The sequence below is a fragment of the Crinia signifera genome, chromosome 7, assembly GCF_055691185.1.
Source record: "Crinia signifera chromosome 7, ASM5569118v1, whole genome shotgun sequence".
NCBI lineage: Eukaryota > Metazoa > Chordata > Amphibia > Anura > Myobatrachidae > Crinia > Crinia signifera.
Window position 1 is genome coordinate 110,149,147 of NC_139223.1, and position 11,843 is coordinate 110,160,989.

Below are 11,843 nucleotides of genomic sequence, written 5' to 3' on the forward strand. Positions count from 1 at the left end.
ATATAGATGAAGCAAGAGTCCACCTTGGCTCCTACAAATTTACTGCTGGCATCTAACAATTTTAGAGTTTATCCTCAAACTTTGCAATACTTTTATGATTGTCTCTTGAATATTTCCCATCCTTCCAAAATGAGCCAGGCCGTAAAGAAGTACTCATTTGGCCATACCAACTGGCTGTGTATTGCAGTAAAAGTACCACAACCAATATGTGGTAGGTCTCCTACAATTTTGCATGTGGGGAACCAGTAATGCATAGACAGTGTGGTCAGGTTAGACTAGCGCCATTAGTGTGTCTGGCTATTTGGTGGCCATTCTGGCCAAATGAAATCCAGAAAAGAATGGCAAAACGGTCCGCCAATAATGAAAATTAACTCCTTTTATAGTTGTCCTATCTGTGACCCACAATTTGGTGCTCTGAAAGGCTAAACATTGGGACAGTGGTCTGATCAGGATCCTCTTGACAAGCAGTGGTGCATAATGCCTCTTTTCTCCGGCAAAGAGCGGAGTGTTGTCTTCTGCATAAAAGTTGAGTTTGATGTTGAACATACATCTCTAACACAGCAGTGTTTTCTGTTGTGGTAAATCCCACAGACATACAGTAATTTCCTCTTTACAGTACATCTTTCCATATTGTAATGACTAAGAACCATAATGCTTACAAAGAAAGAATGATATCCATAGAGCACACCCTAAATCAGTGGTCAGGGAACTCAGTCCTCATTACCCCACGCAGTGCATGTTTTGCAGGTCTCCTCACAGAATCACAAGTGAAATAATTAACTCCACCTGCGGACCTTATAAAATGTGTTTGAGTAATTAGTACACCTGTGCACCTGCTGGGTTATCAGCAAAACATGCACTGTGTAGGCATTGTGTGTTCTGGCTGTTGAGACTATAAAGGGGCATACAGACGGTGCGATTCTGGCTATGGCCGAGTTTGGCTACGTACACTTGTGATTTTCACTACATGTGCTAATCCGCCTATAGCCAAATACATTACGTGACTTTGGGCAGTATTCAATGAGAATTTTCTCCGTGCATGGCGAGAGGTTTTTGGCCATGCACTCGCCGTGTTTTTATGGAGATTCTCTGTCACTGGTCTTTATACACTATTCAATGTTGCAGGGGCTCGTTGCCCCTTGCGGCGAATCTTAACCCCTGCAGTGGACGAGCATCTGCTGCAGGGAGCCGTGGGACGGTGGCAGGCAGGGAGATTGAAGTCTCCCTCCCTGCCCCAGAACGTATGTGGAGGGGAGGAGGGCTCCCTGGGACCCAGACTGCCCCCCCCCCCCCCCCCCCCCCCCCCCCCAGAGCCAGCAGGGGACCGGGTATATTCACTGCTCCCGATCGTGCATATGTAATGATCGGGTGCAGTGAATATATGAATATCTAATGAGCGGCTCTCAGCTCCAGCCCCCTGCTCGCTGATATGTGTAAAAAAAAAAATAATTTTAAATTAAATATATATTTGAATAAAAATAGCATGTCCCTTCACAGAATAAAATTCCTGATTTTTTTTTTTTGCCACCAAAATTTAAAAAAAAAAAACTTATTTTAAAAGTTCACATTCCACTTCTCCATGAAAAGATGGAACTTTGCTACATGGAGAGACACTGCGAAAATCACTTAGAAAGATGGCGAAAATATCACATTTAATAGGGTGGTTCACTTTTTGAGACCAAAATTCTCCGTCCAACGTGAAAAAAAGCACAAATTCTCCATAAAACACGGAGAATTTTTCTCATTGAATACTGCCCATAGTCAAAATTGCCATGCACAGTCTATTTTTCCTTGAGATACAAACCTCACAGGGCTGCAAATCTGTATCACAAGCAGAAAAAAAAACACAAATTGTGTGTAGTGTGTAGACACCTTTTTTAAAGGTTGCTAGAATGTAGCTGGTTATAAAGATTGGTTTTAAAATCAAATATTTGGCTTTGTTTTCATGTCAGAGAGCAGATCCTCCGTGTGAAGGCTGAAGAAGACAAAATCCCTCTACTTGTAGTTGGTAACAAGTCTGATCTGGAGGACAGAAGACAAGTGCCTGTGGATGAAGCCAGAGGAAAGTCGGATGAGTGGGGTGTGCAGTATGTGGAAACATCTGCCAAAACAAGAGCCAATGTAGACAAGGTGGGTGGTTTTTTTTTTACCCCTGCTTGTCAGTGTGTGTTGGTTATTTTTTGTTTTTATTTTTTGGCAAATGCAGATGGAGGACCTTAAACTGTTATCTATCCCATTATCTCCTAGACAACTTGGCAAGCGGTAATCTAATCCTCTCCTCATGCTCCCATTCCTGAGTTTTTCAGATGCTTTAAACGGTGACTGATGTGCTGTAAAATCCACACTATGCAGATTATTACTGCTAAGATTTGTAAGGAAATCCAGAAAATGTGGGCAGCTTAGAACCATGGATAGGCACTATTGCTCTAGTAAAAGATCAATAGATCCCTATAGATTGTAAGCTTGCAGCAGGGCCCTCTTACCTCCAAGTCTGTCTCTGTTACCCAGTTTGTGTTATCGCTGTCTACAATTGTAAAGCGCAAGGGAATCAGCTGCGCTATATAAGAAACTGTAAATATATATATTTTTTAAATAGGTGTTCTTTGACCTAATGAGGGAAATCCGAACAAAGAAAATGTCTGAGAATAAGGACAAGAATGGGAAGAAAAGTGGTAAAAGTAAGAAGAGCTTCAAGCAAAGATGCTGTCTACTGTAATCCAGAGCTGGAGGGACTGACCTGTGAAGGGCTGCAGGGAGATCCCTGCTAAGAACCCACTTTCCTGTTTTATAACGCAACAATTAGTATTAAAATTCATTCAGTGCTAAAGACTAGCAGTAAGAAGTGGTGCTGTCCCTCATGTGAGAGAAGTATGTTCCACCTCATCCATACATTGTCTGGGTTTTATTTTCTCTTCCTCTTCTTTTGCCGAAAGAACAAAGTTCTACTCACGGGAAGTAAACATTTCATGCAAGAAATGGCACTGTGACGGGTTGACCTTTTGAGTACTGTGTTCCACTACATATACTAAACTACTTCTAGAACTCAGTTGGTTATACATAGAATTACACTTGTGTAGTCAGGGCAATTCTTACACCTCGATTCCACAGTCCATTTGCTCCTGTGAACAGCAGTGGGCTCTTATATTGCTTTTAAAGCTTTTCTAACAAGGAATAGGTCAAGGCATTGTCAGTCCAGGGATAAAGTTCAATAAATATGAAAAAATCCATTTCCCATTTGTTTTTCCTTTTTAAAAACTCAGGTTCTGCTTTAGTTTTTTGGGTTGCCAATTCTTATTCTTCCTGCAGACTGCTCTGCAGGTTTGGTTTTGTCATTAGACAAGGCTCCAAAATGTGCACAACTTGTGAAGTTATTCAAACGCTGAACTCTCGACACCAATAGGCCCAGCAGGAAAAGGTTATACCCATTGTTCTGTACAGGTTATTTTCAACTTCTGCCTTTCCTAGAAAGTAATACATATAATTAGTTACATTATCGGGCCAAGGGTAAATCTGAGATTATATATAATTTGATTTATATTTTTTACTTCTAAAAGTTTTGGTAAATTGCTCCAGTTCTCCGATACACAAGAACAGTCCCTAAATCATACAGCCCTTGGTAAATGCCACAAACAAACTGTAAATGATTTGCTATTCTGGCAAAAATCTCCTTTTCTAAATTGTGTGAGCACAATTTTTGTTAAAGGTCTGCATGCAGGGAAGGGGTAAGCAGCATTAAGGTTTTTTTATAAAGCAGAATGATCGTTAAAGGTTTACAGTGTTGCTTATATTTTTCTACCAATATACATCTATCTGGGTTTCCGTCTGCTTATCTTTTGGGTGTTATCTATGCCAATTGGGCTGTGGTAGGCAAGGATTACTTAATGACACGGTGCAGTGTGCTGTGGTTCACAGGAGCCAATAAAGCTGATTTGAAAATTTAAAACAAACATCTGCTTTGTGGAATAAAGTACAGTGTTCAGTGTGAGCGGAACCCAAACCAAGGGACTAAAGTAGTGTACACACAGTGCAATTTACTTTCTATTCCATCCCAAACGAATGGGGATTGATCGCATGGCGCCGTGTACGCATTTGATTTAGACTATATAGTACAGTTCAGTACTATATAGTCTTGTCTGTGCATTCTATTTTTCTATTCGATTTCAGGGTCGCGCATCGAGAGCGAAATCAAATGCGTTTGATTTTCGCTTTATGTCAGCAAAATCGAATAGAGAAATAGGCTACCTCGAACAGTGTGTGCGCTCTCCTATGACTTCATTTTCCAGGGTGCTGGGACTGAAGTAGTGGACTTGTCCTGCTGGCAGTTGTAGTTCTGCAACAGCTGTAGAGCCGCAGGGAGCTTGTGAAGTCTAATTTTGTTGTATCTGGACAATATGACCCTTAAATACATTCCTGAGGTTGTGCCAAAACCTTTTTTTTTTTTCCCCAGTGCAGACTGACTTTAGCATACAGATTTGTCTGTCTTATCTTTGCCACAAATGGGTTGCAAGTGCAAATGCATACCAATTATTCACGCATGCCTGCAACCTTTTTTAGGGGGGCATGTGCACCATATTCATATTCTATGTATTGCATGTGCAGTGTGGGCATGCTCGTCGGATCAATACTCTGGCGATTACTGCATCTAGTGGCAAAGATGTGGGTGGTCACATCTGTAGGTGAGATGCCCAGTTCCTTCTCTGTACTTGTGCCACAGCCGTGATAAATTAATACCCATCTCACCCCTGCTTGGAACGTTTTGGGTATAATCTCTAGATTGGACTCTGTGCAGTGAGATGGGACCCAGATGGCTATGGTCCTATTCATGTGAAACTATACAAAATGTACAATTGTAAATATACTTGAATTGTCACTTTAACCTACTTTATTTCTTGTCCATGCTTATTTGAACAGTACAGCATCAGAAAGAGGAGATTTAATGCCTAAGTGAAGAATGGTTCTTAAGAATCTCTGATCAATTTCCAAAATACAATAGTTTTATACTAATCTATAAAGGTCTATGTACTAAGCCTTGGAAAGAGGGAGACAGAGCGAAAGTCCCAGCCAATCAGCTCCTGTCCTAGAGTGACTGGTTTATATATGCTTCCACGTTCTGTAGGGCTTTAGGGGGCTCCCTCTAATTACATGACTCCTTGTCCTGCCCATGCCTCCCCATTGCACCCCCACTATGGACACAAACTGTGCCACCCGGGTATAATCTGGCAATTGGGACAGTTCATTATCAGTGGCATGAACAAGTGCCACTAATTTCCGTTTGGAGCCATTTTGTGCTGTATGTAGCCTAACAAGTGGCAGCCAGTCTCATTTGCCGGGTCACCTTATCCTGTATGAAGGGCCTAAGGATGACCGCCCCTCTTGGGGTATGTTTCATTAGGTTGACAATGTCAAGGTTGCTGCCAAAATGTTGACCTTTACAAGGTCAACACATGAAAAGGTGAACATGAGTCTTCCACATTTTTTCTGCCAATGCCAACACCCACCATGGCTCGCCATGCTTCGGGTCAGGTGTCTTGCTGCATGGATTCCAACTGGATGCAGGAAAAGATGAAAACCTCAACTTCGTGTTGACTTTTTCATGTTGTCAACCATAACCTTGACGACCATTTGGTACAGTCATTGTCAATGAGCCATCTGGATGATGTGCCTCCATTAGCCAGCTCCAATATCCCCGTGTGCTGCGTTCACAAAGCAAAAACCAGTTTAGCATTCTACACATTCATTATCCTTTACTGTCCTGTACAGATGGGATTGGGGCATACAGATACAGTAGGATTCCTATTGGAATGAGTTTAGCTGCATTTTTCCAAGTACTGTAGCTGTAAGTGTATGCCCTTTAGTGTTCTGTCTCTGTAAAGGCACACTCCAATAAAATACTGAGTCGGTTACAAAAAAAAAAAAGTTATGTAAAGTGTTTAAAAATGTGGCCTTGTATTTGGTATTCTCTTTAAACTAGAAACCGTTAATAGTTTAAACACCTTCATTTCATGAAAAAACCCTGGAACCTATGGGTGACGTGCCATTGTACAGTGAATTTTGCATTTGACTAAATGCTCCTGTAGATAGTGATGGACTACAGACAAGAAGCATTGCACAAAAATATGAAATCTTGTCCTATTCTATCTTAAATAATAATAAGTGTTATACCATGCATTGCCAACATTTATTTTCCTAATGCTTTCCCATCAAATGGCTTAGTCCATTTTCAGTAGGGGGGTTGGAATGTGCCATTGTATTGGAGCTATTAACAGTACTGGCTATTTATGCCTAAAATGATGGAAATGCCTACAATATTGTGCCAATACCTAGAAAATTTAGTAGATCATTTATTAACCGTAAAATATGTACAAGAAGATATTTTTTATAGACTTATTACTTAATGTAATTGACCTCTACTTACCCAACACTAAAGTGGCTGTTCTTTAAAGCTGGATTCATGTTAATGAGACCCAAAGAAATTAATTTGTTTAGGAGAAATATGAGAATTTAAGCAGTTAACTCCGTAGGAGCCAATGATTGACTTTGCTGCAGGGTTTTCAGTGGTTTCTGGAGAATGGATTGGTTTCTCTTCTGAATATCGATATATTCCACCCACAATATGGCTGCTTCCATTCTTTGCATTGTAAAGTTTTCTGTTCCTGCCCATTGGCCACTCACTGTCTCTGTTGAAGAGTCGGATTTTCTTCTAAGATATATATTCTTTTTCAGCTGTGACATAGCAGTCTGAAATTTTCTAAATGTTTATATGGGGGAACATTTTCTGCTGTTTGTTAATTTTTGTTCATGCTAATCGCACTGATTTGTATTTCTACTGTATAATAATAAATTGGTACATTTTACATTCTTTTGTGTTTTTGAATTTGTGAGAAGCTTAATACATAATACAGCACATTCTTACTGCAAATCTGTAATCAAGTCTTCAATTTATTAAATGCATACACCCTCTTTTTTAATATATATATCTATATATCTATATATCTATATATCTATATCTATATATTCTCTGCGGATTATACTTACCAATAATTCCTTTTCTTCCTAGAGATACCATGACAGCCAAGACCTTGGGATTTCATCCCTCTCCTACTAGTTAGACAGGCTGTTTTTTCCTTAGGACCTCCCCCTTCCAGTATAAATCCCAGCTCCTCCCTATCCACCTTGTCTTTTTAGTGTCTCCTTTCCTCGGTCCTGGAAAAAACACCACAAGGGGAGGGAAAAACTAATGGCTGCCATGGGATCTCTAGGAAGAAAAGGAATTATCGGTAAGTATAATCCGCAGTTTTCTTCTACGATCCCCATGGCAGCCAAGACCTTGGGATAATACCAAAGCAAGAAAGAGGGAGGGAAACTAAATGCATGCCAAAAATAATTTTAATCTTCAAGGACACTCTGAAGCACTTGATCTCCGAAACAAGATTTTGATACATTAAGAGCATAATGTTTTGCAAATGTATGAATGGATGACCAAGTTGCTGCACTGCAGATATCCTTGACTGAAGCTTGAGCCTTCCTAGCCCATGAGGTCGCCATCGCCCTGGTGGAGTGTGCCTTTATAATACTGGGAACTTCTTTGTCCTCCTGTCCATAGATGAATAGGATCAGTTCTCTGATCCATCTCGCCATCGTCTGTTTAGAAGTTGATAAACCCTTTCTTACTCCTGGAATAATGAATACATTCTTTGACTTTCTTATATCTTTAAGTCGGTCTAGGTAGATGGTGATTCCTCTCACCAAATCCAGCGTGTGCCATTCCTCCTCCTTTCTATCCTTTGGTTCAGGATGAAAGGCTGGAAGTGTAATTTCTTGGTTGAGGTGAAATGAACTGATTACTTTTGGCAAAAAGTCTGGATGTGTTCTTAACACCACTCGATCAGTAAATATTCCCAGGTAAGGTTCCTCTATGTACAGAGCCTGGAGTTCACTTACTCTCCTTGCGGAGGTGATTGCGACTAGAGGTGATTGCGACTAGAAATACTATCTTCCATGTGAGAAATTTCAAAGAAGTCTCTGTTAATGGCTCAAATGGTTCTCTCATAAGAGCATTCAACACCAAGTTTAGATCCCATGGAGCAACCAGTGATCTCACTGTGGGTCTAATTCTTTTAACCGCATTGCAGAATCTTTTTATGAGACTTTCTTCTGCCAGTTTTCTATCGAGTAAGATACTCAATGCAGAAATTTGTACCTTTTTAATGTTGATAAGGCCAGACCAGATGAATAGCCATTAAATAGAAACTGCAGTACTTCAGGATTGGAGGATCGTTCAACTTTCTCTTCTGAACCTTTCCAACGAATAAACGCCTGCCATACTCGGTAATACGCAAGCAATGATACTTCTTTCCTGGCCCGCAGTAATAAAGAAGTAACTTGTTCTGAAAGACCTTCTTCTCTCAGCAGCTTCCTCTCAATTTCCAGGCCTTTAGAGATAACATCTCTGGATTTGGATGATTTACAGGTCCCTGAAACAGTAGGTTCGGAATGACCGGGAGAGTTAATGGATCCTGCATTGTCAATTTTAGAACTGTCGAGAACCAAGACCTTCTCGGCCAAAAAGGAAGTATTATGATAACTGTCACTCCTTCCTTTATTATCTTTTTTAGCACTCTGTGAATCAGCGGGAATAGAGGAAAGATGTATCCTAGACGGCAGTTCCATGGTATCGAAAACGCATCTACTGCTGATGTTTGGGGTAGATAATACCTTGAGAAGTATTTCTTCACCTTCCTGTTGGTGTTTGTAGCCATCAAATCTACATCTGGATCCCCGAAGCGATCGAACACCTCTCCATTCAGCTCCCATTCCCCAGGGAGGATTTCGCTCCTGCTCAGGAAGTCTGCTATCACATTCTCTTTCCCCGGTACATGGACCGCCATTAGGGAAAGAACATTCTCCTCCGCCCACATCAGGATATTCGACATTACTGACATCAACGCCCGACTTCTGGTGCCGCCTTGGTGATTGATATGTGAAACCACCGTCATATTGTCTGAGAAAATTCTGATATGTTTTCTTCTGACTCTGTGCTTTAGGCCTATAAAAGTCCTCCAAACTGCCTCCGCCTCTCTCCAGTTTGAAGACTTTCTGCTCTCTTCCTTTGTCCATGACCCTTGGATAGTTTGATCTTCCATATGGGCCCCCCAGCCTAAGGCACTCGCGTCTGTTGTCACCACAGAGAATTAAGGGAGATTTAGAGACACTGCCCTGTATTCCATCTCTCGATCTGTCCACCATAACAGCGAGTCTCTTACTGCCCTTTCTAATCTGATGACCTTTGTGAGTGGCCATTTTCTCTTTATAAAGGGTAGTAGCGCCCACTGAAATTTCCCTAATCTCCAATGAGCCCATGGGATTGTGCCGATGGCAGACATCATCATGCCCAGAAGTTGAAGACATAATCTCAGCTGTGAGGATTCCATCCCCATAATATCTTCTGCTAAATTCTTGATCTTCTGACATCTTTCTTTTGACAGACAAGTTTCGAACTTTTTTGAATCTATCAGAACCCCTAGAAACTGGATTGATCTTGTTGGTATTAATTGACTCTTTTTGAAGTTTATTACCCATCCTAGGTCTTGAACCAGCTCCAAATCTTCCAGCACCTTTTCCTTTGAGGATGCCGCTATTAACAAGTCGTCTAGATAGGGCCAAGTACGGATCTTCTTGCTTCTCAGGACGGCGATGATTGTAACTAGAACCTTCGTAAAGACTCAGGGAGACGTGGCTAGGCCAAAAGGCAGGCATTTGAACTGGAGATGCTCTTTCATCACATAGAATCTTAAAAACCTTCTGTCCTGGATCTTGACCGGTACATGGTAATATGCGTCTTTTAGGTCTAGTGAGACCATAAAGTCTCCCTTCTCTATCCCAGCCAGGATAGTCTTCAGAGTCTCCATCCTGAATCTTCTTACATCTATAAAGCCGTTCAACCTTTTCAGATCAAAGATAATTCGATAACTTCCCGTACCCTTCTTCACCAAGAATATGTTCGGATAAAAACCTCTCTTTTCCTGCTGGGCTGGAACTGATTCTATTGCTTTTATCTCTTTCAGCTGATTTAACAATTTTTTTTAGTTCCATCCTTTCCAACGCTGTTTTGGGTCTCCTTGATTCCCCAAAAAATATTTCTTGTAGGTTGTCTCAAACTCTATCGCGTATCCTCTTTCGACATTGTTTATCACCCATTTGTCCTGTATCAGATCTTTCCAGAGGTTGGCAAAGGATACCAGTCGGGCCCCCACCTCTGGTACTCTGTGACTGTCATTGCCGACCTCCTCTTCTTGTAGACTGCCGAAAGGACTGTCTTGCTAAGGGAAAGGAGCCCCTCTGCCCGTATGGTCTTCCCGGTCTGTAGGACTTAGCTTCCCTGTATTGCTGTCTAGAAGAAGCTGGATATGGGAATTTGTTCTTCTTATCTTGAGGTAATCTTAGCGATTTTTCCTCCCGTAAGCCTATGGATCAATGCATCTAACTTTGTTCCTAACAAATGGGAGCCTTCGAACGGAAGTGCTACCAGTCTCTGTTCTTTGAGTTTGCATCGGCGGCCCACGATCTCAACCAAAGTGCTCTCCTTGCTGTCACGCCTGCTGCCATAGACCTGGCTGCAAAAGATACAATGTCCAGTGAAGCTTCACAGATAAATTCAGTCGCTTTCTGCATGGTCTCTAATTTCTTCAATAAATATTGCTTGGAGATTCTCTCCTCAATGTCTGAATGTAGCTCTGTTCCCCACAGTCTCAATGCCCTGGAGACAGATGCTACCGATACTCCGGCCTTAAGAGATACTGCAGATGAGAAATGAAGCTTCCTAAAAGCTCCCTCCATTCTCCTATCCATAGGGTCTTTGAATGAGGCCCCATCCTCAAGCGGTAGCGTGGTCCTAGAAGTAAGCTCTGCTACTGCCGCATCTACTTTGGGTAGGGAACACCAATTCAGGAACACATCATCCTTGACTGGATACATTCTATCTATTCTAGACAGTTTACCCTGTCTTTTGTCTAAAGGCCCATACACACACAAAGTTGTGTCAGTAACGACCCATCGTTAACTACCATCTTTCATTTTCACCCTTGAAGTGAAAATGAACGACCTCAGCATTGCAGGTGATCACTGGTGCACGACGGCTGACAAACGACCACAAACGATGCAGGACCTTTTCTATTGAAAAAACAAACAATGGTAACGACCATAGCCAAATTGACCTGCATGCATTGACGATGGCTATGGTCTTTAACGACCCACGGGTACGCGCATCGTTGGTAGTCGTCCGTCATTCACAGCATAAACAGTAGACGATGTTAAAAGATTCACCTCCTAAACGACCCTGAACGAAGTCGTTCTGGGTTGTTCAGGAGGTGATTTATAATGGGGTCGTTCATCCTCATTAAGAAGACATCGTAGTGTGTGTATTGGCCTTAAGTTAGACCACTCCTTTGTAATCAGATCTTTCATGACTTTATGAATCGGAAAATGTCGGTTCTTCTTGGATCTATCCTCAAACAGAATGTTCTCCCCTATTTCTGTACTAGCTGGTTCTTTATAGTTCATAGTCTTGTAGATAGCTTTCAGAACACACTCTACTTTTTCAAAACTGAAGCTCCTAGCCTCCTCTTTAATCTCTCCAGATTCCTCAGAGGACACGTAATCTGGATCCGGAATTCCCCCTGATGAAGCATCATCATCATTATCATTATCATCGAATCCGGCCTGATCCCTAGATCTCTTACTCTGTGCTCCCAAATATTCCTCTTTGGATACAAAAGACTTTCTCATCCATTCCATTAAATCCATCAGGATTTTGGGTTGCTCAGGAGTAGGAACTTGCTGAACAT

The 11,843-nt window shown here is 41.5% G+C and overlaps 1 protein-coding gene across 3 annotated transcripts in view; it reads left to right on the top strand.

Annotated features, from left to right (window-relative positions):
• The window catches only part of RALB (RAS like proto-oncogene B), a 30,367-nt gene extending 23,513 nt beyond the window's left edge, over positions 1-6,854 (top strand). For all 3 annotated transcript variants that reach the window (XM_083153629.1, XM_083153626.1, XM_083153627.1), the window contains exons 4-5: positions 1,953-2,130; positions 2,597-6,854. In XM_083153629.1, the coding sequence (XP_083009755.1) occupies positions 1,953-2,130; positions 2,597-2,716 (298 nt within the window). In that variant the 3' untranslated portion in view covers positions 2,717-6,854. The remainder of the gene's footprint in view (positions 1-1,952; positions 2,131-2,596) is intronic.
• Positions 6,855-11,843: the final 4,989 nt, after the last annotated feature.